This window comes from Embiotoca jacksoni, unplaced genomic scaffold (genome assembly GCF_022577435.1).
Source record: "Embiotoca jacksoni isolate LCO1_2020_lvr unplaced genomic scaffold, fEmbJac1.0.p SCAF_31, whole genome shotgun sequence".
NCBI classification, from domain to species: domain Eukaryota; kingdom Metazoa; phylum Chordata; class Actinopteri; family Embiotocidae; genus Embiotoca; species Embiotoca jacksoni.
Genome location: NW_027185383.1, coordinates 3238120 through 3265820, shown reverse-complemented (window position 1 = coordinate 3265820; position 27701 = coordinate 3238120). Strand labels below are relative to the sequence as shown.

Genomic DNA, 27701 nt, shown 5'->3' with positions numbered 1-27701 from the left:
ACGGGGGAAGGTTCAGTCACACCAGGTTAAAAAAGTGATCGTCTTTGGATTCAAGTCATTGTGTACAATGTCAGATGTTTTGTGAAAAAAATAAAATAAAAATAAAAATCGCCATGACAAAATAGTTTCAATGAAGCCTTTTATTAAGGAAAGAAAGAAAGAAAAGAAACCTGATGCTCAGAATGACAACACGCCGCCAACACTCAAAGTAAGCCAACAAGAACCAACAAGTGTTTGTTTAGAAAAAGAAAAAAAACAAGTTAAGAACATGACCGAAAAGAAAAAGAAAAAGCACAGTGACTTCAACTCAAGTGTTTTCAAACTTTGGTGTTAATACAAAAAGATCGATGTGTGATTATGAGTGAAGTGATAAACTGTAAGGAAGCACAAAAAAAGCGCGCACACACACGTACACTGATAGTAAAGACGAGACCTGACGGATTTCTTACCAAAGGCAAGAGAGGGACGTTACAGATCTGAAAGGAAAAAGGAACATAAAGCTGGATACAACGGGTAATATGCAACTCCTCAAACAAATACTGACAAAATGTAGGTAGAAAAATATCACAATGATACAAAGGACATTTTCAGAGAAAAGTAATCGTTGAGAAGAGTCGACAGAACGCTTCCTTGAAAAGGACATTGCACTGAGACCATCGTAATGAGCTCAACACTCATCACCAACACAAATGCTTACGTAGAAGAATGACAAATCTTTAATATGTCTTAAGGAGCAGCAGCCTTTCAACTGGAAAAAGGTTGGAAATTCTGAAGTAGTGTCTTCTTTAATATAACACCCATAAACCAAGCAACACAATCCCTATATGGCACCACAGAGCTTTGTCCATGCTTCACTTCACTGTGAACCCACCTGAACCGTATATGGTCTACATATACAGCCGAGCTGTTGCGTGAATACTAAAGAGACGACGCTAAAACGTGGAGATGGAACCTTGGAATCGATGAAGGAACATTGCTTTGTGCCTCCGCGGGCAGTAAGGCTTCAATGCCACGATGGGGTTCCTCACGGTCCGTTTGCGGCGTCCCTCGAGTGTTTCGTTTAGAGCCGGACCCGTCAGGGTGGATGGGTTCAGGACTGAGCACCCAGCTGTCGGCTTGGAGGGCGTCCTCTTTAAACTTTCTCCCACTCAAAAGCCGTTACTATGGCAATGTTGCTAACAACGCATCGTTGTTACGGAAACAGACGAGGCAACGTTCAAGTTGTTTCAGCGTTTTAAATTTGAACAAAAGATCATTCTGACACTAATGTTCGTTTTCTCCAAAAAGGATCAAATTATAAAATATATATGTCCAGTTTTTGAATCGAATAATGTGAAAAATGTATGTTTCAAGGTTCTTTCATTGACACTGAAAGCCACTAGAATAACCAGACCAACTTTCCTGTGAATAAACTTCTGGTTAGCTTTGTCAAATGCTATGGACCCCCCCCACCTCCCTCCCTCCCTCACCCCCACCCTCCCTAACCAAACAGCTGGGATGGAAACTCCCCCTGCAAAAAGGTTATTGCCATGGTAGCTAATGTTGCAGCATTCGGTTTGCTGGGCTCCTCTCAAACGTAGGCACTGAGGTGAAGAGCAGTTAGAAAACAAACAAACACAAAAGAAGTCTGGGAAGATAAACACCCCACGTGGTCTCCTTTGGTTTTTACACCAGGGTTGGACGAGGCCAGGCCGTCGCCTCATGTAAATCAGGAAAGTGGTGTGATTTTAACACTGTCCCGACTGGATCCCCGCACTAAGCTCTATTCCCTAAAGACACTAATGTCATGAAAAAAAAACAAAAAAAACATGGCACTCGACCCATTTGCTGGAAGATCCCAGACCATTTGAACAACAACAACAACAACAACAAAAAGGACGCCTTTGCAAATGTGTACAATTTTAGAGAAAGATCATCCCATTCAGGGTGAAGCTGCACCGCTCGTGTGCCGACAAAAGAAAGCTAAAAGCTAGCTGTCTGATGAGCATAACATCTGCTAACATTAAAAACAAAACAATGAGTTTGACATCTACTTGTCAAAAGAAAAAAAAACTAGAAAGCTATAGTTACAACTAATGGTTTAACAGTTTTTAACTCGACCCCTGGTAAAGATATGAAGCCTGTTAAAAAAAAATATTTTCCTTATTTGGCAAATAATAAAAAGAGACTGGGGGAATCACGTGACAGAAAAATAAATCAAACACAAAGAACTACCGTACTTGCAGGTGGGATGTGAAGTTCACTACTGCAAACGTACTCTGCCTGAAACAAATGAACTAGCTCTAAGTTAAATGAAAGCAGAAAGAAACAAAGTCACATCTATATAATGGCACAAGCATACTGGGAACAACACAGGAATACTGAGACAATTTCCCAGATGATCAAAAAAAACAAAATTAAAGTGAAGTCAAACTTTTATATAAAGATACTTCTGTGTCCACTTTAAAGCATATCGTGTGTGAAAAGACTGTAGTACTCTGGAAATATGCCATGTACAAAATATTTCCCCATAGAAACAACATTCACACAAGGCACTTCATTCAGTAAGAAAAGAGAATCACAGTCCTTTCTACTACCAGAAACTGCCTGCATAGCAACAATATGAGGACAAAATCTGTTCAGACTTTTGTGTGTGACCACAAACGAAGTCTCGGACAAAGAGATGTTGGGTTTTTTTTGTTTTGGTTTTGGTTTTAAAATAAGCACTTCACCAAATAGTAAAACTTTGATTTGAAAATAAAGACCAGAGTTCGTTCCTCTTAGTATTTGTCCCAGATATTATCAACTTCTCCTTACGCTTTCTGGTGTGTTGTTTGTGAGACACAGTGCTCCTGGGATATGAAGTGTTTGTTTGTTTTTTCTGATGGCACTCAGAAGGCAGCCAGGTCACCAGGAGATGAGAGCAGAGACAGGGTGGACATGAAGGTTTCCACAGTGAGACTTACTCCGAGGCGTCCACCTCCCCTCTTGGGGCAGACGCAGGAGGGGGTGCGTGTGGGAGGATCTGCCTGAGTCTGAGAGGTGTGGTTGTAGAGGGGTGGGGGGGCAGAGATCGACACGAGAGGAGGATGGAGAGCACAGGCGGCGCCGTGGTGTGTCCTGCTACCTGCCTCTCAGATTCTGCAGGACTCCGTAAACCTCTTCTTCTTTGCTGATTCCCTCAAAGAAAGGCAGCAGGTCCAGGAGTTCTGTGTCATTCATGTCGTCGAACCAGGACTGGACTGGGACCTGGGAGACAGGAGACAGGAGACACACACTTCACTTTTCCATCAGTAAGACTTTCTCTTTCAGACTTACCGCTGCGTTTAAACATTTGGTCGGATCAAAGTTATCAAAAAAGAACTGAATGGGTTTTTCAATAATTTGAACCAGGGATTAAATGTTAGTGGAAACATACTTTAAAGAGGATCAGTTACTTACTAATGAATAATTTAGTTGTTTTATGGTCATTTTGTTCTATCAGTTTATAAGTGGTTTGCATTTTGTGCATTTGTTTTGTGTCTCGTGCTGTTGGTGTATTTTATTGTTGAGTTTCATGCATTTTAAGAGGCACATTCTAGAAATGATATTTGCTTGGCCATCACCAACTTGTTTTTTCTGTTGTTTTTTTTGGAGCCAGACGTGATTGTATTTGGATGGGAGCGTGGAGCTGAGAAGGAGTAATGAGTGGATTTATCAGAGAACCCGAGGACACAGCGGCACTCAAGCCTACCTGCAACCTATCTGCTCTCCGGGTATGTTCATCTTTATAAACCTTCTATGGTAGTAATGTGTTCTTTTTCTTCTTCTGTTGTTCCTCTTCATAGCAGCTGGCAAACAGATTTTAGGTCCATTATCGACACTTTCCAGTAGTAGTAACAAGTTATTATCAGGCACCGGTGCACAAGGGAAATATATTTTATAAGGCAAGACAATGCATTAATTATATTTTTTTTTTTTTTTTTTTTTTTTTTTTTTACAATTTAATGACTTCCAAAATTTTATAATACTAATCCATAGGTAAAAAAAAAATACTCCTCTCATGTTCCCTTATTAGTTTTCAGTGTGCACGGAGATTTTAATAGCCCTGTTCTACAGCAGGTAGAACATTAAAGGACATGTATTTACATTTTTCTGTGAAGGCAGAGAGGGAGGAGATGAGGACATGCAGCTTCACTTCTATATTTAAAAAAACTTCTACCATACAAAAAAAAAAGTTTTTTGAAAATATTATTGTCCAGAAATTTGTTGTCATGTTAAGAAAAGTAAACTAGTATTTGAGAAAAACGATGTGACTATAGAAACACGGGGAGGCTGACGGATGCAGCTCTGACTGTAACAAATATATTAAGTTATTAAGAGATTATTGAGGAACTTACAGCATTTTCTGGATGGAAAATGTAAGAGGCGGGGGAATTGTCAACGATGATAACGTTGCTGAGCTCTCGGCCCAGCCGGCTGAGGTCTTTCACGTAGTTCCCTCGGTGAAAAACGCAGGATTCTCTGAAGAGCCGCTCTCTGAACACGCCCCACTGGTCCAGCAGGTCTGCCACAGGGTCTGCATACTGTCCGAGCCAAACACACAAGCATGTTACACTGCCATAAATACGGTTCCTAAATTTCACTGCCAACAACAGCAACAAACATAATGGTACTATTTGAGTTTTGCTTGTTCTGAAGCACATCTGTCGGGTCGTACAACTCAACCAGAAACAGAAGCACCTGCTAAATGCTACACTACTCAAAGCACGTTGTCCTTCATAACTGTGTTTACCTAACAGGGAAGATGCCTCGGGAGATACTACTCTATCACACAACAAAGCACCGACTCCTAGCTTGGAAGGCAGTACGAGGAATTATTTAATACTACAGAAGTATTAGTGACGTAACACGGTTATTTTGGAGCCTCATTCATCCCACTTACCCACGCAATATTGGCTAAGATACGAGAGAGACAGATGCAGAGCGAAGCAGAGGATGTGTGAAAATTCAGGGTGTAGGATGAAAGATGAAAAGCAGATGGAAAGTCATAAATAGAAAACGTTGCTCATAGAGCCACAGGTGTCCCTGGTTTGCAACCAAAAACACGTCAGAACAGGAAGCGCTTGTGAACGCACCTTGGCAAGACTGGCCGTAAAGAGCACACATTCGAAGAGCTCTCCCATCTTTTGAAGAAACTCGTCCACGTGGGGTCTTTTCAGCACATACACCTGCAGGACAGATCACAAGCTTTAGACCAGGTCCAGTGTCAGAAAAACACTGGAAGTACAAATTCTGTGAGGACAACAGCAGTAAAGCAGCTCTAAGACGGCAGGATGTTGCACACAAGAACACGACTGAGAATTCCTGCTTCTCACATCAAAACCTCCTCAGCTGGTCGACACCATCTCACTGACGGTTTCGATGCTCCCTCTCTTGGCCCAGTGGCTGCCACCCAGTGCAAGTAATCATGAATAGGCCAACCAGGATACACACAGCCTATCCTGGATTACTTGAACTGGATAACAGCCAAGTTTCTTCACGGTCTTCTCGTGGGAACACAATGGAATAATACAAAAAAAAGAAGAAGATCTATTTCACACACAAACATTTTTTTTTATTGGTTGCGTGCAATACCTGATGAACGGTACCATCGATCTCCACTGGGACAATGAAATCAGCATTACTGATGGGCTGTGAGGAGAAACAACACAACAACTTATTGGTGCCATTCAAACTGTTGGTGCAGTACCTGCACTGACCAGCAGAGGTCCTGCTCGTAACACTAAAACTCAAAATCACAAATCAAAAGCCCAACAAGAAGAAAATAATGAGTGTCTCTATTTTTTGGACAAACAGCCCTCTCCTAGATGCAGTGATGGGATCGTCCTCACAGAGGTTAAAAAGGGGGTCTACACACACGATGTTTTGAAGTGTAATAAAACCTTTCTATTTCTGCACTTTAGAGAACTTTTTACACATGATAATGCTTATTAAGGAGAAATTGTATGAACTGCAGCTGGTTGCCAACATGAGGCTGGCCTTCTGTCTTTCCTGTTACAATCCTGTACTTAATCAGGAATGTAATATTGCCATTGTTCTTTGTACAGCACATCATCGGCCACCTGCTCCTCTCGTTGCTTTGTTTACACCGTAATATTACAGACCCTAAACAGCTTTGACGCCATTTAAATTATTCGCTGAGCTTTGGATATGAAGACAAAGATGAAGGTAATGATACAATATGTATTATTCTCAGTGCAAAGTGCAAAAGGAAAAGTCACTTGTGTTTTTGGCTACACTGGGAAGTGATATTTTTTGATTTCCATTTACAAACTGCAGCTTTTTTTAAAGCCAAAAAATAAAAAATAGCACGGCCGCTGGTTGGTTTAAAAATGAAAAGCACTAGACAACTCACACTAAATCAGACATCAATAGTAAACCTAAATTTAGGTTTTAGTCTCTTCTCACCTTAAATGAGCTGTGGACGAGTGTTTCATCCAAGTCGATCACCACACACTTTTTGCCATAGTCAGATATTTTCATCTCTGGCAGGAGGTATTTGGCTGGTGGCTGCAGGGAGGACGAGGCGCATAATGTCAGATACACTGATGGACAGTGACAGGATATGAGATAGATGGACAGGCAGAGATAAACAGAGAGATAGAGAACACATGCTTTGCAAAAAGCAATGTGTAGGGCTGAGCAAAAAAAAAAAGGAACCATGTTAGGACGGAGCATTTTCATGAGCAACAAAGGAACTGAGATCGAGCCGCGTCTAAAATGATGAGTTAAAATAAACCCAAAGCTTCAAAACGACACCGTCTTATATTCCTCACCAGTGGACATCCTCCGGCTGCAGCCAGAGACTCAGAGAAAGTAACGCTATCTTAAATCCCCACAGATCTTTGTCCCATCTGTGGAGATTAAATGAAACTTTTCTTACAGAAAAAGGCCATGCAAAGGTTAGCGGCTGCTGCAGAGAAGTTTTAGTCTCAATGAGATCACTCAAACTTAAAGCTGCTAAGTTTGAAAATGCCAACTTTAAATGTATGTATGAACATGATGCGATGAAGTGACGTGTCTCAGTGCAGGAACAGTGTCGTGTTAAATTAGATGGTCGGAGCTACATACAGTCACTGATCTGACCAACTTGTTGGCCTGACCACAAATTACCAGATCGCATCCAAGTCCAAGATGAGTTAGTTTCAGCTCTTTGTTGAGGATACAAACCTAAAGACTAGGAGCGAGTGTGGATTTAATTCTGCATAATTCAACTGCATGGATAAGTAGCACAATAAATGGCTTTACTTCTTGCGTTGAAGCGATTAACTGAAAGTTTGAAACTTGAAATTGTTAAGACAATTAGTGTCACAGTATTTTTGAAACCATACAAACCACTGAGTGTCACTCATGCAGATCAAGCACTGAGGCTTCATCTAAACCCATAGGTGCACATAACACGCTCCACACAGTCAGAGCTGCGATCGGCTGAAAATGAACCGCAGTACAGTAGCAGAGCTCGAGCTCTCTGAGGAGCGCTGGAACCCACACAGACAGGATGTGCCAGCAGCAGCCCACTCAGCCTGCATGCGAAAAGAAAAAGAAAAAAAAAAGGCAATACATACACTAGGGACAGGGATGACCTCGACCTGGTCACACTACAATACAGGAGAGATAGACACGCACATACAAAAACAAGGTGAGGGGTAGGAAGGAGAACAAAAACCAAACAAAACGGAAAATAGGGTCCACAGAGATAAAACAAAGAGACAACGCTATTCACGCAAACAGAAGTTTACAACAGATGAAAAACACCTGCAGACTAATATTTCTGGAGTCCGATTAGCGTGTTTAGCGCCGAGGCGGCAGCAGCTCACCTTGGGAGGCGAACCGTTCTCCTCGATAGGTGGAGGCAGGGAGCTGGTGTTGGTGTTGGCGGCTGGCGGCTCCACATTGTAGTCGCGGAAGCAGCAGAAGAATGTGCTGAAGATGCTGCGGCTCCTCTGCTTCTTGAGGCTGCTGTTTGACTGGGACGCTGTCAAAACAACAAAAAAAAGAGGGGGTGGAATAACGCAGGGTAAACAAGTGGATATGAAAACGGATGTTCTACGGTGAAAACACTGCAGGATGAAGCTGTGACGTGTTTACGTTTGGTGATTGGTGATGCGAAGGTGTGGATGCTGCTTGAATAACAGGGAACAAACTCATCACAGTTTTTTCCTCAGTGACCACAGTGGATGGAGCGACACTGTGTCACAGCGATAGGTGAGACCTTGACAGTGTGATTAAATGGCATTGGTGCTGGTTTGGTTGACCAGACATGGCAGAAGCACCGATCAGAAAATAACTCGGCTGGTCGGGTGACCTCATCAGTCACACACAGGGACAGTTCAGAGAATACTCCGCTCCGGTTGCAAATCGCCCCTCATTCCTGGACCACGAAGCAGGGCCTAAATCAGACGCTGGACTTTTATTAATAGTGACAAGTTGGAAGCCGCACACTCCCCCCTCCTCCTTTTTCCTCTCTGTTGTGGCTCCCGTGACCCGATTGGCCTGGGAGCCTCCATTTTAAAAGCTCGCTTATGTTTCCCTCCCACGTTTCAGCTGGCAGGTGAGTGACTGAAGCAGCCTGGACATGCACGAGAGAGGAGGAGAGGGGGAGGTGGGAGGTCCTCAGAGCCCACAGAGCCTATACAAGGCTGCATTCCTCTCCACCCATTAGTCCCCCTCCCTCCCGGTAACCCCACCAGAATGCTTTTGCAACTGAAGACCAGTGAAGAGCAAATAGCATTATGTCATGTCTTCTGGCATCTTGATATTTTGCCACTTTGTACTCCTGACCTTAAATAATATCCATTAGACATGTGTCACAGGAAACACTGGGCCAGAAGAAAAGAAGCTAGTACACGAGCAGTCAAGGCAACAAACTTTACACAACCCTTACAAATATAATATTATAGTCAAGATTGGACTGTGTTTTTCCAACGAAATATTTATTTTGCATCACATAATGTGACGTTACCACACAATCAGTTTGAAAAAGATGAATTCAGTGAAATATCATTCATGCAGAAAAGGTATCAGACACTGAGAGCAACGACATGTCACAGCTACTTGAAACACTCCCCAGTATCTCTCTTTATTTCCTTCTATCACTGACTTCCAGTAATGCTAATTAAAGCTAAAGCGAGGGCATGCTGTGCTGGGTATTTAGACTATATCTTATCAGTGTCATACACTCCCTCACTCAAACACAAGTTAAGCACAATATGCATCCATTAATTTGTAAAATTACATTAAAACTGATGACTCTAAGCAACTTCAAACCAAAGCACTTGTAATTTCTGATGTTGCTAAATGTTTTCAGAGTATAAAAGGGACCATGTGTCCCATTCTTCTGGAAAATACCAAACCTTTACATAACACAGCAACAACCACCAAATACCACAGCAGTAAACTGATCTCGAGATTTGTTTGGGGATATCACCAGCATGAAAATATACGATTTCTGAAGCAGTTGGAAACAATCCCAAAGAAAAATGAACCACATTGTTCCTTATGTTGTCCTTTGTTTTAGTTGGAAAGCAACGCTGCAAGATGATCATCCTGGACCCAATAAGCTTTGTTTTCATCTAAAAATAACCCAATCAGCACTGCACAACTTCTTTTTTTCCTTTTACTGGACTTTGTCTTTTCATTTCAGCTGTGCTCTGTGAATCTGGGACAGGATGGCTGTTGTCAGCTTCCTGTGACTCATCACTACAATCAGCCACGGTAATGATTCCTGCACAAAAACCCTCAGAAAGTTCCACAGGACGACTCAGTCATGCACAGAGCAGGAGTGGGTCTCAAACAATCACCTGGGGGTGGATAGAGGGTCAACTCTGATGAATTAATTAAGGTTCTAGTTACAGCTTTCCCAGAACAAACTCCAAGCTTTCATAACACAAATAAAAAGATAAGCATTTATTGGTTGCTGCAAATTGTTCCCCGTGTAATATAAACACACAACAAACCTTGTATCTGTAGGCGTGACAACAGTTATAACAAGAGGTCTGACTGAGAACAGCGTACCGAGCATCAGTCACCTGTCTCTCGAGCTGAGCAGTGGATGTTGTATCTTGGACTCATAGGTGGGTCTGGGACTGCTGACACATCATGTTGCCTTGGATAAAGGGTTAGTCCGGCACAATGAGAAGCTTAATGACTCCCACACTGCCTGCAATGTGCAGTGCAGTGCAGTCTCAAAGCTTTCCATTTTCCCCGGGTGATGCAGTGAGCTTCACTAAAACTCTTTCACGAGGACTAATTTTCTACAGGTCAATATGTTCAGTCAGTGTCGACACTCACCAATTGAGTTAATCACCGCAACTTAACTCCAGACAAACTCTACTAAGCCGATCTGTAAATGATGATGGTCGGCTTCCCATCAGCGTTCAAGACACGTCTCTTTATTACAGCAAGAAAAGATGTGTGAGGAAATGGAAGCAGTGGCAAAGGACCACATGGTTGATTGTTGATGATTTTAAAAGCCACACATGAAGAAGAACACAATTTACGGAGCAACACAAACAGCTGCATTCACAACCTCAAAACACAACATTTATCAACTTTGAGGAATTTGTATTGACGCATTTTGGCTGCAGCACAGCGATCACACCTTAAAAGGTCCAATAGTTCACACTTTAACATGCGTCTTGATATTCAGGAGAAGATATTTTTGTGGTTTTAAGTGCCACAGATCATCTCAACATAGCTTTACATCTCCTCTCCGAAGTGTCTCTCGAGTCTTTAAGGCACATTGATATCAACGATCCTCTCCTCCGATTGGCTGACTCTGTTCTTGGGGTTTGTGGCTTGCTAGCTCAGCAACAGAATGACCACTTCATGTTTTCTTCCACATGAAAGGATGAACATTGAGCCGTGCTGAGGACAGACATATTGACATGAACTTACAGAAGTTCAAATGAATACAGGCTGTGTGCATTTCTGTGTGGACCAAGCACTTTGCCACTTTTACAGTATTTATATATAGCACCTAGACCTGATATATAAATCAAAAAAGAAATGGAAATCTAAATTCATACAATGTGGGAACTTTAATTTCCACCATTAGAGGATCTCTGCCATCACAACCAATGTTATAATAACTCTAATAATTACAGGTGCAATATACATAAAAATGCCAATGTAAAAAAGAGAGCCACCAACAAAATATAAAAAAAATGATTGAAACACGTTATTCTTTCCAAAAACCGCTGTTTTGCTTCAGTTATTATTAATTCCCAACATTATTAAAAGTTATGCATTTTAAACAGGGAACAATATGCAAAAATAAATTAATATATTTTTAAGAAGACTATAGAACAAAGCCTTTTAAAAATAAAACAAGAAATGTACATTGTGTCAGAAATATTGTCCTTCTCATTTCCTTAATCAAGGATATTGTTTTTACAAATTTTGAAAAACACGTGTAGTCCTCACTGGACGTCAGCATACATGAATTAATCTTCAAAACCATTTTGGATTCGATGACTAGAGCAAAGTATTTATCATAAGGGTAAATGGTCCATGTAAGACACATATCCAGCTCACAGATGCTGAATATGAACTGATTAAGATCCAAGTTCAACAATCTCAACAGAGGGATGACTTTAAAAATGGGAAACCCTCGACATCCTTCAAAATACCAACAAGAATAAAAACGATCCACTAGGATCACTGCCTCTTTGTTCTCATTCTGTAAATGTACAGTTGTTTTATCCAAACTAAAGCTTAGTATGTCCGTCAGAATGAAGAAAATGATCATTGTCATCGCTGCAAGTAGTTATACTTGGCCTCGAGGTCAGTGGTGCCCCGGCCAACAGGGCAGCAAGTCTATATATAGGCTGCTGCTTGGCAGCCAAACCAGTGCAAGAGGCAGGCACATGTCGTAAGACGGCCAGTAGAGCAACATTAAGAGCAAAGGTGGTCAATTTTTGTCCAGACAGTTTGGAGCCCGTTCAAGCAACGGAAGACTACCTATTAAATTCCTCTAGGACAGCTGGTGGGACGTTAAGTGATTCACAATAGATAAGGAGCAGTCAAGTCATTGGTCCACTGTGTTTTGCAGTCAGGGAATGAAGCAAAGAAGCCTGCTGGATACTCTGATTATGACAAAGTGTGTAGAAATATTATATCTGGTAATTTGTTGTTGTTGTTTTTTTTTTAATTCAGATCTTTTAAAATTCATGTTCATATTCCAGCACATCACTGTGACCTAAAAACTCAACAAATGCTGTTTTAATATTGTGGAGAACAAATGGGAGAAAGGACATGGCCATGCAGTTCCTATAATGATGCTAATATTTGGTTTAGCCTCAATGAAGAATTCAGTATGACTCATTCTTAAGAGAAAATGGAAGTAGTGGGAAACAAACACCGCGATCACAGCTTTACTTCCTCCTGTAACTCAACTGTGTCCGGCTACTCCTTCAGTCAGGCCAACATTAAGTGTTATTTTCATAAATCACCCCGACGCACAACAGTGAATTCCTGCCGAGTGTGCGAGTGCTGCTACTCAAACTCCTCTGTTGTTAAATAAATTCAGATCACACTAAATATTACCAGAGTTCAGTAAATTACAAGACTTCCCGAGCAGGCTTGCTGTCTCTGACCGAGATGTGCTGAATCAAAGACCTGGATCAAAGAATGAAATATTAAAAAAAAAAAAAAAAAAAACATTCGCAGATTCTTGGCCCTGATAAAAGTCATATGACATACAGTCGACCTGTAACACAACAAATCCTGAGCTCTAGACAACAACAGAAATATTTCACTATTCACTTACTCAACAAAAATATGAACTAAACTATGAATCTTTCTATTATTTGTGTAGACTAGAAATAAGGACAAATCCACGTCAAAAAGCCAAAATGTGGCTACGTTTACTTACCATCTCTGACCAACAGCTCAAAAGACCAAACTAAATATCTAATTTACAAAGAAAATTATATATCTGCTTTTATGAAGACATAACACTGTCTGGAACATTTAAACCCTTTTAACCATTAACAGATGAATTTTCCTCTTAACTAACCACTTTATCGACTAATCATTTCAGCAGTACTCGTACTTTATGACCCTAAATGACTTTACTGAAAACTTTTTTCCAGGACAATAACACTACCTCTGAGCACCAAAACTCAGTTCAACTCAAGTGTACTGATTTGGTTATGCATCAGGTTAATATTGTGGATAGCAGCTGGTGCATTGTTTACCAGCACCTCTGTCAAGGCTCCAGGTGGGCTGATAGTAATTAGAGATGTGAAAACACTGCAGATCCCCGGTTGTGGTTTCAGTGTTTTAGATGGTAGCTCTGAGGATTTTGTTGTAAAACGGTAACACACAGTTAGACAGGAATGTCTCCTAGAAAAGTCGACCAATTGCAGGTTCACGAGAACATTGTACACAGAGTCAGACTACGAGACAAGCTGAACAAACCAACTAACCAAGCCACCGTAGTGGCTGCAAATTTGTTTTTACTGGACTACTCGATTAATGGCAACCCAAAGAACCATCACTTGGTCAATTGATGATGTGCAGGCGTTCCTCTGTTTGGCGACTGAGAAAGGGAAAATGACATCATCGTTTCATGCAGCTTGCTATTAGAGCCCGACCGATTTATCGCCTGGCTGATTTTATCGTCTAATATTGGCCTATCACAGACATATCACCATGACAAACAGCTACACTGAGGGGGCACAATCTGCAAAAGGGGATATAGGAATCCAGAAAAGTACCTGGTACCAGAACCGAGTCGAGTTGTACAATATGATAGAAAAGCTGCAAAATTTTGACATATAAAAAGGCCAAATAGTACCCATGTCTCTCAAACGAGGGCACCTTCATACTAAGTTCACTGAAATATAACATCAAGCTTTATATCATCCCTTTGTCATCCCACACCTGCGGTAACGATCTCCCTCAACCCCCACATACCTGCAATGATAATCTCCTGTGACGCCCACACATGTTCAGGTCACATAGGCTCCATAGTAGTTACTGAGGGATACCTTTGTACCCTCTGGGGAAAATGCATTGTGTTTGAAAGGCACAAGTTCTCCCGTTACTGATGGTCTGACGTGAGGTTTGAGATGTGACACTAACACACACCCCACGGACCGCAGTGACCCGGAGAGTTTGCAGAATCAACGGACATCAGAAGAGGCGAATATCTGACTTCCGCTGCAGAGCTGGCTGAAAAGAGATTTAAATAAAATAAATAAAGATTTATAACTGAAGATCATAATAATGATCATAATTTGGATAATAGGCATTTTTGGTAGGGATGAGGAAAGAAACGCGTTATTATTAACGGGATTTTTTTATTTTTTTTTTATGGGAGAATACATAAGAAATAGAAAATCTGAGATAAAGCAACTTCAGTATTTAGATCCCAAACTAAATCAGACAGACTGATAACAAAGTGACTAAATCAGACAGACTGATAACAAAGTGACTAAATCAAACAGACTGATAACAAAGTGACTAAATCAGACAGACTGATAACAAAGTGACTAAATCAAACAGACTGATAACAAAGTGACTAAATCAGACAGACTGATAACAAAGTGACTAAATCAGACAGACTGATAACAAAGTGACTAAATCAAACAGACTGATAACAAAGTGACTAAATCAGACAGACTGATAACAAAGTGACTAAATCAAACAGACTGATAACAAAGTGACTAAATCAGACAGACTGATAACAAAGTGACTAAATCAGACAGACTGATAACAAAGTGACTAAATCAGACAGACTGATAACAAAGTGACTAAATCAGATAGACTGATAACAAAATGACTAAACAGACCGATAAAGTGAATAAACAGACCGATAAAGTCAATAAACAGACCGATAAAGTCAATAAACAGACCGATAAAGTGAATAAACAGACTGATAAAGTGAATAAACAGGCTGATAAAGTGAATAAACAGACCGATAAAGTGAATAAACAGACTGATAAAGTGAATAAACAGGCCGATAAAGTGAATAAACAGGCTGATAAAGTGAATAAACAGACCGATAAAGTGAATAAACAGACTGATAAAGTGAATAAACAGACTGATAAAGTCAATAAACAGACCGATAAAGTGAATAAACAGACCGATAAAGTGAATAAACAGGTACTTTTACTTTTACTGTTCAACCATCGTGAACTTCTGGTTGGTGTCGTGATAAATAATCACGTGTACCTTCATAAAATGTGTGCAGCCGAACCTGAACACAAAACAAGTGTCAGTGTTTATAAACGGAGACTGAAGCTGCTCGTGTTGTATAATGATATAACATTATAATAATATAATAGTATAATAATATTATGTTAATATAGTGTTAATGTTAATTAATACAACCTCCGTTAATTGGGATAAAACCAAGACGCAGCGTCCAGCTAGCAAACACGCGTTAACGTAGTTTGATAAGTTATCGGGGACCAGGCCTCTCTGGGGAACTTGTTGCGGACTTAAAGAGTGTATTTATTGATTTTAATCCACGTAGGTTCTCATGTTTTCAGGACTTTTCTCAGCAGGCAACCAGTGTCCGCGACCACAGCAGCTAGCAAAGCGCGAACTGGAGCTAGCGTCGAGAAAAGTAGTCATCCAGCTAGCAGGACTTGTTCTTACCTTTCTCCTGGTTAAAGGAAATGATCTCCTCCTCCTTGGGGTTGGACACTTGGGTTATTATGGACATGTGGTCCATTTAGACGAGTGGTTGTTCCTCTTTTGTTTCCCCACAATGTTATTCGCGCTCGCTTTTCGTGTGCTAGCTGCTGTTAGCCAGCTGGTCGCGGTGAGCGGCAGGAAACCGTCCTCTGACCCGGGCTGTCATCGACGGCTCCCCGCACCAGCACCACCGTCGCTCCGAACAAGTCTTGTCTGCGGGCAACACGGGCAGCGTGCGCGGCTAACAAAACAACAACAAAAATAATTTTAAAAAAACAAACCTCCGATGTTTGAAACGCTCACTAACTGAAGTTCGCCGCGTTAGCTCGTCGCGTTAGCCGCGCGTTCGCCGCGTTAGCTGCGCGTTAGCTGCGCGTTAGCTCGCGTTAGCCGCGTTAGCCGCGTTAGCTCCGGTCGTCAACAACGTGACGTCTGTAACGAGTCTGTGAACAGCGGAGAGCCGCAGGAGGTCGTTGGTGTCCGGAAACAACGCGCGAGTTGGTTCAGCGTTAAAGTTTGTTTGTTTTTAGGTAAATGGTTCACACGTATCTGCCGGTCCTACATTCACTGACTGTGCAACATGGAGGCTTTATGTGTTTGGAGTCGCCTCTGAAGCGGAGGGCTCCCGGAGAGGGAGGGGGAGGAGGAGGGGGAGGAGGAGGGGGAGGTGGAGGAGGGGGAGGAGGAGGAGGGGGCTCGCTTCTCCGTTACTCAACCCACGCAGCTGGCTGGACGCGTCTTCCTCCAGCTTCCTATCGATCTGTAATTACTGTTGATCACACGCAAACACAACTCTTTATTATCAGCATTAAACAAATTAAATATATATATATATATATTTTTTTATTATTATTATTATTTTTAAATGCATATAAATATGCCACTTAATGTAACTGTATGGTGAAGCTGTAGGACTGGACATGATCCCGAGCGAATACTTGATGTTTCATCCAAAAAAAAAACCTTTGATGTGCGTTCATTGCCTCTTGGTGGAGTTTTTGTTTTTGTTTTTGTTTGTTTTGAAACGCTGTAGCGCCACCTAGTGTCTATATTAGGGGGATGCTTGACGTACACCCTGTGTGCGTAATGACTGAATACAGCCTGCATTTAGATTCAACCACATCAGTCGCAGTGTGTGGGGGGCTGGAGTGGGCGGCTTCGAGCCAGGTTACATTTTTAATTGTGTTTGCGTTTTAAGATATAAAGTTAGGATCACCTGGTGAGATGCTGTTTCCAAAGAAAAGAATACAAAACTATGGAAAAATAAATAAATCCTCAGATATGATTGCCTTTATGATATTGTAGCCTATTCTGATGCCAGTTATATAAAGTATAGCTTTATAAAAAAAATAATTAAAAAAACCCAACTTCATCCAATAATTATAATTAGCCTACTTTCTGTTGCTGCCGTGTGGTGAACATGACAGATTTGCAGAGGCGTTTGTATTGTTGGCATGTGTCTAATCCATGATTTTGACTGGCACTTAAATAATGTCTTGTATACTGTAGATGCTGTTATTGACTGATGCAACTGATTTCCTCCTTATTTTTAATCAGTGTCCCAGAGTGTTTTTGCGCTCCAGTAAGATCTGATGGGCTCGGCGTGGACCACCCCTCGCTGCGGTGCAGTAGTGAAGGATAAATATATCCCCCCTAATGCTTCTCCTCCTCCTCCTCCTCCTTTCGTTGAGTCCGCAACATCCTGACTGGCCGAGGCTGGTGATCGCAGGCAGCGGCAGCAGCAAACCCCCACAAGACGAATGAATTAGACAACCTGCTGTAAACCCGCTTTTATTTTCATATATTGAAGAGTCGGGCTGTAAACACTGCTGCCCTCATCTTGACAGTGTGAAGCGGATCCAAGGTTAGTGAAAACAAGTCTTTCTCTTCTTTTTTTTTTTAATCTATGGAAAGGGTTAAATGTAAGAGTAACCTCAGAAATCAACGTAAAAGGCCTGTGTGTTATCGCCTCTGTGTGAGTGGAGCAGTGAAACAGTAAACCTGAATTAGTATTCAGAGCGCTTTGCTGGAGTCCTGCATAGCCATGGTTACATCTCGGCATGGAGCTGCCACACTTAGTTAGTCCAACTCTTTTAACTTCAACTCAAAGTGCGCTACATGAACCTGACGCACACGCACACCTAGCCAGGCACCACATGCGTAATTCTCTCCTGGAAAGTGACTGGTTGTCTGTTTTCTCACTCCGATGCACCATTCTTGGTCATTCCAGTCAGTGGTAATAATTCTGTGGAGTGAGTCCCCAGCGCCTCTCAGATCACATAGCACTGCAGCTGCCCTGCTGCACAGCAGATCAACTGCAAGAGCTATAATAGGAAGGAGAGGTTGGGTTGCGCAGCTGACGGTGCTGATTCCGAGGAGCCAGAGCTCTGCAGTCCTATTTAAGTCACTGGTCCTGTCGATCCTAAAGGCTTATTAGTAAAATGCCACCTCCTTAAAACACCCTAGTCTGTTTCGGACATGAGGAACATGTGTTTATGTCTGTTGGCACATGAAATATATACATTCAGCCTAGTGTATTTCTGGGGATAGGTTTTTTTTAATTGTTTTTTCCACAGAGGGCTGTACTTTAAAATGCTTTGTTGTCAAGGGGATCTACAGGATTTGACTGATATTGATGACTTATAGTCACATTTTGTGGTACTGATCCCACATTGTTGGCCTATTGTCTCAGAGCTAAAACTAAAACTTAACAATTTCCTTCAATCACATCAGAAAATCACCCTCAAAACATTGGATCAGTCTAACCTTTAACCTTTCTTGCTCATATTTTTAGACCTTTTTGCTTTGAATCTGCCTTCATTCATACTGTTTGCCCTCATTCAGGTCTAATATTGTGTGGCTGATTGCTTTTCAACCCGTCAGGCCTCCAGTGTACAGATCCACCATGGGGATCAAGGCTGCCCTCCCCAGATATGAGCTCTATCTCTACACAGCCGTGCTCGCCGGGGCCTTGACATGGGCAGGCAGTTGGATATTTGAAGCTTCAAGTGGTGAGTGCGAGGCTTGTCAAGAGAAGTCCAAAGCACAAATACGCTGTCAGTGCTCAGAGAGAGTTAAAAAAAAAAAAAAAAGAAGCCAATTCAACACTGTCAAACAAATAAATTTCACCGAAAGAGTTGTAACAATATAAATGTATTATTAAATACAGTCTCAAAAAGCAAAGTCTTCATTTGTAACAGTGCTCTATTTAACCTAAAACCGTGTAGAAAAAGTTCATCAAGCAGATTAAAACAGACTGCCTTCCCCTAAGGGATCCCTGCATGTTCTTATTAATATGAAGACAATTCCACGATGGTCCACTTACTCTCTAATTATTTCCCTGCTGTAGATGTCTCATACTAAGTTACACAGAGCCAACTAATCCCAAACCCTTGATCGTGAAATAATGCAAATTTTTTTTGCATGTATTCAGACTACAGCTTCTTCACGTACTGATCTGAATGGCCTGAGTGTAATGTGGTGACTGGTACTGTCCGTCACAGTGCGTGCTGTCAGATTGGCAGGGCAGAGTCCTGCTGTCAGCCATCATCTTGGCCTGAGGCTTTTTCTTCACTCCCCGTCTCTTGAAATGGACATTTATGGCTGCTCCATCTGTGGGCATTAATAATGCTCAGGTCTGCATGCTACAGTAGCCCTGTAGACTGGTAATAGAAGTCTGGCTGCTTTCCCAGAAGTAAGAGGCTTTCCCTGACTGACCCTCACATGCTGATATCCTTTTTCACAGCCATTAGTGTAATCAGGCAAAGCTGGAGGAGCTGCTGTGGGGGCACGTGCCAATCACATTTGTTGCTGAGCACCGAACGTCCCAACGTCACCACTGCCTTTATTTTAGCTTTGATTTTTACAATGTTAATTTTAGTTGTTATTATTTATTTTTTTATTTCTGTGTTTTGCTCAGGTCACACAGTAAACTAATCTCCCACAACAAGATTATTATGAGTAGATATTTGCCTCAAAAATAGAAAGCCCCACAATAAGTGTATTATGTAAGACTTGATGTTATCAAATGGACCAAATGTCCTCTAACACCCGAAATATGCAATGAAAATAATCCAACAGCTCAAACTGTGCTACCTGCGGGACCCTTTTCTTACAGAGGTCTAGTACGATGATTTAAAAGTGCCCCAAAATAAAGCCGGGACTTAAAATTCCCCAACATTGAGTCTAAACAATCTTCTGCCAGGATTTCAAATCCGTTTGCTTTATTGATTAAACACATCTCAGCATGCAGAAGTTGTTACATTTTTTTTTTAAAAATTTGGGGGGGGGGGGGGGTTTCTCTTCTTTATTCAGATAATGTAAACAGAAAGGCCTTTAAAGAAAGTGTGAAACCAGGATGGCATTACGTTGGCAGGAAAATGGTAAGTTCCTGTCTCATACGTGTTTTTTTGTTGTTGTTTTTTTTACAGAAAATGCCATAAGCGAATGGCTGTCTTGTTGTACTAATACATTTTTCTTTGCCACAGGATGTTGCGGACTTCGAGTGGATGATGTGGTTCTCTACATTCCGCAATCATATCCTTTTTGCTCTCATCGGTCATGTGATCTTTGCCAAGATATTTACTCTGATAGCTCCAAAGGTGCGTGCATGTGTGTGCGTCTTGTAGGGAGAGTGTGAATGCTCATGAGATAGCGCTGCATTTTGACTCCATACGGGTAGAATTGCACATCTCTTTTGTTTGTATATACTCTGGTGTATTTATTTATTATATATGTGTGTGTGTGTGTGTGTGTGTGTGTGTGTGTGTGTGTGTGTGTGTGTGTGTGTGTGTGTGTGTGTGTGTGTGTGTGTGTGTTTGGCACTGGTGAATGAACACAAGCTTTGCTCCAATCATTCAGGCCAATCATTAGATTTTATTCAGTATGTGGTACAACCCCGTTTCCAAAAAAGTTGGGACGCTGTGTAAAATGTAAATCAAAACAGAATGCAATGATTTACAAACCATGTAAGCCCATATTTTTATGAAAATAGACAACATGTCAGTCTCTCAGCAGTGTACATGGGGAGGGGTTCATCACTGTGAAAGACTGCGCAGGCAAATAGTGCAACAATCTAGGAATAATGTTGCTGAACGTAAAATTGAAAAAACTTTGGGGATTTCATCATCAACAGAACATAATATCTTTAAAAGATTCAGAGATTCTGGAGAAATCTCTTTAATCTTTGGGCTCTCAGGCGCCACAGTATTAAAAACAGACACAATTCTGGAGTGAAAATCATTGGATGGGCTCAGGAATACGTCCGAAAACCATCGTCTGTGAACCAAGTCATTGCTGCATCTACAAATTCAGGTTAAAACTCCGTATCCATGATGATCCATGGTGATAAAATACGACTAAGGAGATCCTGAACTGTTCACTCCAGCAAGTGGTTTCCTCAGTTCCCAGATGTTTACAGAGTGTTGTAAAAGAAAGAGGTGATGCAACACACTAATAAACATTTCCCAATTTTTTTTAGAATGTGTTGCTGACATCAAATTCAAAATGAGCACGTTTTTCAAAAAACATTAACATTTCTCTGTTTCAGCATTTGATATGTCGTCTTTGGTATATTTTCAATTAAATATGGGTTTACGTAATTTGCAAACCATTCTGATTTTATTTACATATTACACAGCGTCTCAACTTTTTTTGAAGCGGGGTTGTATACATATATATCACGCATTGTACTGGTGTGTACAGTAGGCCTTGGGCTATGCAAATACTTCAATTCAGTTAAGTCAATGAAATGCTATTCTATTGTACAGAGCAAAACAATTATCATACTGTTCCTGTATTTATACCCCAAGGTCTAACACATTATTGACTTGATGCATGAGCACGAGTTGCATCCTGTTAGACTGAGATTTTATGGGAGTGATTCTATTCTGTGAATATATTGACATATTTAAAACTATGTTTTAAACATGTTTTCTGTTTTGTTTCATGCTTACAATGAAGATTGGTATAGATGGATGTAAGGTAACATTAATAAACTTGTGAATTTTATATCATTTGTCATGTGTTTCATTTAACCCATCGATACCTGGACAGATTTTCTATTCCACGCATTTAATCATTCCATCCTAAAGTGTATCCATTGTTAATGGTAGTAACACCACTCTTCATACTGTATGAGTTGCATTAAATGTATGAATACTTTTAAAATCTCTTGTCCTGATGTCCCGCTGACGCTGGCCCCTTTTTTACCCACAGCACAGATCCTTGATCTTTGGTGTGTACGGTGTTTTGGCAGTCCTGGTGACGATGGGCTGGACCTTCATGGCTCTGGTTCTTTCTCACTGCATCATACTCTACAGCGTTGCTCTGGTCAAGAGAAAATGGATGTGCTTTGCTGCAGGCCTGTGCACGCTGGCCTCCATCAAACTGGAGCCCTATAACTCCTGGCAGGTAGGTGGATGACTTTAGATTTCCACTGAAGGCTCTTATGCCTGATTTTAAATGAGTTGTGGGAATTTAAAGGACAGGTTTGCCTTGTGGTATTGTCAAATTTATAGATAAAGAAAAGCATCAATATACACTATACAGAACACACATGAAATTATGTTTAAGTATATCGTGTCATATATATTAATTTACGCAAATCATATAATAAACATACAATTATATGAAATAAATTTTGCCACATAGTTTTGTCAATGTGATGTTTCCCCTGCAGGAAGCACTGGTGACCGGTTCTTTTGACCTACAAGACATCCTCTTCTATGGAGGCTGCGGCTTCAGCATCATGCGCTGTATGAGTTTTGCCTTAGAGAATTGTGAGAAGAAGGACGGCAACTACAGCTTCTTTGACCTGTTGAAATACAACTTCTACCTCCCGTTCTTCTTCTTCGGACCCATCATGACTTTTGACCAGTATCATGCCCAGGTGAGGTCTGAAAAGTGAGTTATCTGTGCTATTTAGTCGTCACTCATGATGGCACATTGAATAAGAATCTTGTGTAAAAGCCACACACAAGTTAAAGGCCTGGGCAATGACAGAAAAATAAATGTTTTATGCCCATTTACACTTTACTTTAAATCACTTTAATCTTCTTTTCATGCGTCGTTGCTCTAAATCCTTTTGAATTTAATTTTAAATACTTTTTTGGGCCTAACCTCCATCCAGCCATTGTTAGTGATCTATTAGTGTCATAACTATTAAGTCATTGAATTACTTCACAATTTAATTTGATCTATTGCATATGATATACTGGGATTGCCCTTTATTCTATATGACTTCTAGGTTTTGTTCCACAGGCTAACAGCACTCAGCTGACCCGCAAGGACAGGGAGATGTGGAACATCACCACCAAGGCCTTGTTGCATCTGGGAGTCATTCTGGTGGTGGATGTCTTCTTCCACTATCTTTACATCCTGACAATACCCAGTGACATGAAGCTGGTCTCTAAGCTCTCTGACTGGTGTCTGGGTGAGTGAGTAACAATTAGTCTTGTATACCTCATACTAATGCTGATATTTGAGTTTGTTTCCATATTTATAGGGGACATTTCTTGGTTCATCTGTTAAAATTTTTTATTTCAAGCCTAGCTGCTGTTGCAATCAGGTGTCATGCCAAAACATATAATACGGTCATCATTCCACTAGAGGACATCGTCGTGTCAGTGTCACCTTTTATTTCGAGAAAAGTAAAGTGACTTAGGGTTTGGCACCTATAACCCAATGGTATGGGTCAGTAAAGGTCATGGTTCTGTAAAAATTTATAATTTTACACACATAACGTTGACCTTTGCTTTTTCAAAAACTCAAACACTGATCTCCTAGGTGGAAATGTTGTGTTCTTTCCAGCCAACTACCCCAATATAGCCGGGTTTTACCGGACCTAAATTCACTGCATGAATACATGGGTCTGGCGACACTCTATTAAGGATTGTTTCCAGTCGTTGCATCCTAATGAGCGGAGACCTCGGGTTCATTTTGAAAATTCTGGAGCAGCCTTTAACCAATTGTCATTGACCACCATATACTGTATGCTGTGGCAGAAAACTCTATCACCTCGACCATTTTTGGAACTCTTCAATGTCACTTTACTTAGCCACGCCCACTGGTCCCTGATTGGTCCGCCCTTCAAAGTGGCAAACCTTCATGTGAACAGGGTTTCCAGACTGTAATCACAGTAAAGACTCGAGCTGCGAGCGATCGTCAGGCAGATTGAGGTGAACCTCAACCTTCTCCCAATACAGGCTTTTTACTCTGTACTTTGTCACATGACTTCTGTCTTGGATGATCATGCGTGTGTACTTTTCAATCCCAGGTGAGGCAAAATGTGACACCAACACAGTATCCTCTAGTGCACTGATGAGTGTATTACACACGTTACTGTGACACCGAAATGGCTATTTCAGGAATTTTGTTCTTTGTCGAGTTTTAAATAAATACTTGAACATTGCAACAATTTGCAAAATATAATGTTACTACTGATTATTCACAATGTTTTCATGTGGCTTTGTAATTGAACATTATAACAGTCTGATCTGATAAAACTCCTCTATTGTTCCCCGACATTTGTCTTTTGTTTATATCGCTGCACAGTCACTACATCAGAGAATTATCAAACATGAACCTTTAGTTGAGATTTAATGACCAATGTGACTTTTTCTTTGCAGGTGGATTGGCTTATTTCAACCTGGTGTATGACTGGTTGAAAGCAGCCGTGATGTTTGGTGTCATCAACACTGTGGCTACCCTGGATCACCTGGACCCTCCTCAACCTCCCAAGTGTATCACCATGCTCTACGTCTTCGCTGAGACGTACGTGTGACTCACACTAATTATGTGCAACCCCAATACATCGCTGTGTAGTTTCTTTTGCTCGGCTAAACCTTGAAATTGTGTAAAAATATTCACACAAAGGAATATTTCTGTCTTTTGCAGGCACTTCGACAGAGGCATCAATGACTGGCTGTGCAAGTGAGTGTTTGGATTTGAATTCTTTGGTTTAAATGACAGAATCTGGTAATAAACGTTGATTCTGATCCTTTCTGTTAAAATTTTGCAGGTATGTTTATGACTATATCGGTGGAGATCATGACAAAATCTTTAAAGAACTGCTGGCAACCATCTGCACTTTTGCTATCACCACCTTGTGGCTGGGCCCGTGTGAGCTGGTTTACATCTGGTCCTTCTTCAACTGCTTTGGCCTCAACTTTGAGCTGTGGGTGGCCAAGTTCTTCTCCTTTCCACCATTTTCTACCATTGAGGTGAGAAATTATAAAGACCCCCTTTCAGCAGATGTATCAGGCTTTTAGTGTCAAACTGGCATTTTATCAGCAAGTCCTCCAACCATAGACTTTAAAAAGACTCGGGGTCTAAAAAGCTGTGCCAATTTGGAAGTGCCTTAAAGGAACTGAGGACCAACAAGTGCCACCAGGGACTGGCTCAACAGTAAAACTATGGCTTCATCTGACACCTATTCATAAACTTTTTAATCTTTCTTGAAATACTGTCAATATTTTTTTTTCCTCATGTCTTGATGATCTCAGTAGCTTTATTGAATCCTTCTGATCAGTGTCCTGGGGGTTCCTCTAAAGGAAATTCCATAATCAATTAGATATTAGGCCTCAAAGAGAGGTATGCTTTGGGCTGTGCCTGGTTTGACTGAATGGGGTGCAGTGAGGTTTCAGGTAAAGGTGGGCATGCACATTGTTATTGGGTTCTCAGTTGGATCCACCTCGTTCCTCCCCAGCTCGTCCAAATGTGGTGCAAAATTGCCAGACTGAAGGCTTGGAAACAGTGTTACACAAACCAGTGGGTGATGTCACAGTGGGATGCCACTTGCCTCCAACCCATACGACCATATAAAATGTTTGTTCCTACCCCACTGGAGTTTAACTTAGTGCCACTGGTTTACCTGTGTGTCTTCTTTCTCATTTCAAGGGTGCTATGGGTGAAGGCATGTCACGCAGGATCCGTGGTGTGTTCAACGCTGCCAACTTCTGGGCCATCATCCTCTACAATGTTCTCTCCCTGAACAGTTTGGAGTTTGCCAAAATGGTGGGCAGAAGACTGATTTTCAAAGGTGGGGAACCACAAGAGTGTTGCATAATGTAAAATAAGGCTTTTCTCTCAGATCCAGTCAAAGTGAGAAAAACACAGAAAGATATCAAAAGCAAAAGCATCTCAGGGCACTTCATCCTCCAGAGATCACATGACTTTAGCGATGCTCTTTGTTGCTTTGTGTCACACAGGATAAAAGGGTTGTTCATCTACTCAGCACAAAGAGAGCCGCACTCCTTTAAAGTCTGACTTTTCTGTTCTTACGTCTTCCTCTTCTCCCCTCCTCTTCCTCCTTCGATCTCTCTGTGTCCGTACTCTTTAGGTTTCCCTCTGTCCACCCTCTCCGTGTTGCTTGTGACCTACTGCGGTGTGCAGCTGGTGAAGGAGAGGGAGCGTCAGCAAGCCCTGCTGGAAGATCCAGAGCCGGTGAAGGCAGCAGATGGAAAAGAAAAGGCAGAATAATCAGAGTTTCACAGACTTCATGGTCAACAGGTCCCTCACATGGTTCCGCCCTCAGCCTTGTGAACTATACCAGAACCAGACTGTAACAGCCAGTCACCAACTATGTTTTTCACAAGCCGATGTTTTTGCTTTTGTCTGTCAGAAGCAAAGGCAAAGTGAAATGTCCTCAAGTGCACTTGCTGGAGATAACCGCCACGTCCTTTGGCACAAACCCATTTTGTATTTGTTCTTTATCTGAACAAAAGTTTGTTTAGCACATCATAAGCTTGCCAAAAAAAAAAAAAAATCACAATGCTATGCCTAACACTATATATAAGGACATACAGTATTATTAAGGAGCCTCTTTGCTCTGTGTGGTTTTGTCCTTTTAGATTTTTCTCAAATTTTGACATTCTTACTTTTTTTAAATCTTCATCATTGCTGTTCATTTTAGTCAGATGGTGTCTTAAGGTTGCTGTAGACGCCTTCGACCCTCATCATCAGTTTTTAATCATGCTGAAAGGGTTCAAACTTGGAAAAACTTGAAATCATGGTGCAACAAGCAGAGTGCAATAAAGAAAACTATCAAAAGGTACCATGGAGCTCCTCCACATAGCTTGCAGATGATGGTAATGTACAGTATATTTGCTCTACTGTCACAAAGAAAAAAATACAAGTCGGATAGTCGACTGTATTTTACTGTTGAGAATGTATTACATCTCTTATGATGGTAAATAACTGAATGTAGTTCAGTCACTGAGAACTGCCTTCTTTACTCCGCCCCCATCTTGACCACTGGAGATTACTGTAGTATTTCTGTACCTCCGTCCTCTCTCACATGATTCAGGCCCTCAGTTTGCTATGAAAGGCAGCAGGCCCAGCAGGGAATATGGGTCAGTGTTATTTTGCCTGTCACCAAAACCTGTTGTGAGTTTCCAGTGCAGCTGGCAGGGAGGAGAACTTTATGGGTTTTATCTAAAGGTGTTCATTTCAAACGTTTGACTTGAAATAAAGTTTTGTTTCATCCAGAAGTGACACTTCCGCGATTCAGTTTGTTGTGCTGCAGTATGTGGAGAGGATTAAAATGGATGTGTTGTTGTTTGTTTGGATGGGTGAGCATGGTCTGCATGAAAACAGTTTAATTAATTTTCTTTGAATAGATATAAATGCTTTTGACAAGTGAGTTGGGAATCAGCTGGTTTGTCTGTTAGAGAGACATCTTTCACCACAAGATGGCCCAGTTTGACCGAAGGTGATCAAAGCTGATATTACAACGTGCATGGTAACATTAAGAATAATAAAACCCCCGCAGGTGTGATGACATCTCCCTCATCCCCTAATTTATTTTGTTGCCTCTTTAATGATTATGATGATTGCAAGTGGTGTGAAGGGACCAGGGCATCCAGGTCGGTGAAGAATTTACTTGACATGAACCTTAAATTTACAACTGTTAGTTTAGAAGAGTTTGGCCACAGTGGACACAGATTCCCTCATCTGATTGCATTGTTATTTTTATTGGCCTGGTCATGTGTCCTTAAAAAGGCAGGGACATTTGTTGAAATATATCACATGGT

General features: G+C 41.2%; 2 protein-coding genes across 7 annotated transcripts; one reads left to right on the top strand and one right to left on the bottom strand.

Moving 5' to 3' along the window:
- Positions 1 to 122: 122 nt before the first annotated feature.
- On the bottom strand, positions 123 to 16288 carry LOC138207316 (CTD small phosphatase-like protein). 2 transcript variants are annotated; one of them, XM_069164464.1, is made up of 8 exons: positions 15631 to 16288; positions 7839 to 7996; positions 7587 to 7619; positions 6430 to 6531; positions 5596 to 5652; positions 5097 to 5189; positions 4359 to 4544; positions 123 to 3228 (listed from the first exon to the last, which is right to left on the bottom strand). In XM_069164464.1, exons 1-8 carry the CDS (start codon positions 15704 to 15706, stop codon positions 3103 to 3105), a joined length of 831 nt encoding a protein of 276 aa, XP_069020565.1. In that variant the 5' UTR covers positions 15707 to 16288; the 3' UTR covers positions 123 to 3102. The 2 variants fall into 2 exon arrangements, with proteins under 2 accessions (XP_069020565.1, XP_069020566.1); XM_069164465.1 differs by lacking the exon at positions 7587 to 7619.
- On the top strand, positions 3648 to 27164 carry hhatla (hedgehog acyltransferase like, a). Of its 5 annotated transcripts, none has more exons than XM_069164459.1 (13): positions 17240 to 17533; positions 18514 to 18680; positions 19984 to 20051; positions 20157 to 20270; positions 21631 to 21651; positions 21886 to 22080; positions 22349 to 22558; positions 22930 to 23101; positions 24297 to 24441; positions 24565 to 24600; positions 24689 to 24890; positions 25567 to 25708; positions 26009 to 27164. In XM_069164459.1, exons 2-13 carry the CDS (start codon positions 18575 to 18577, stop codon positions 26146 to 26148), a joined length of 1551 nt encoding a protein of 516 aa, XP_069020560.1. In that variant the 5' UTR covers positions 17240 to 17533; positions 18514 to 18574; the 3' UTR covers positions 26149 to 27164. The 5 variants fall into 5 exon arrangements, with proteins under 5 accessions (XP_069020564.1, XP_069020560.1, XP_069020559.1 ...); XM_069164458.1 differs by having other exon boundaries at positions 17242 to 17533; positions 18553 to 18680; XM_069164460.1 differs by lacking the exon at positions 21631 to 21651 and having other exon boundaries at positions 17243 to 17533; positions 18553 to 18680.
- Positions 27165 to 27701: the final 537 nt, after the last annotated feature.

Coding starts and splice junctions, on each gene's coding strand:
- LOC138207316 (XM_069164464.1), bottom strand. CDS start 15,706: ATGGACCACATGTCCATAATAACCCAAGTGTCCAACCCCAAGGAGGAG. Junction 7,997..15,630: donor TTCCTTTAACCAGGAGAAAG/GTAAGAACAAGT, acceptor TTGTTTTGACAG/CGTCCCAGTCAAACAGCAGC. Junction 3,229..4,358: donor TTTTCCATCCAGAAAATGCT/GTAAGTTCCTCA, acceptor CCTGTCTCCCAG/GTCCCAGTCCAGTCCTGGTT.
- hhatla (XM_069164459.1), top strand. CDS start 18,575: ATGGGGATCAAGGCTGCCCTCCCCAGATATGAGCTCTATCTCTACACA. Junction 20,271..21,630: donor TTACTCTGATAGCTCCAAAG/GTGCGTGCATGT, acceptor CTTACAATGAAG/ATTGGTATAGATGGATGTAA. Junction 22,081..22,348: donor AGCCCTATAACTCCTGGCAG/GTAGGTGGATGA, acceptor TTTCCCCTGCAG/GAAGCACTGGTGACCGGTTC.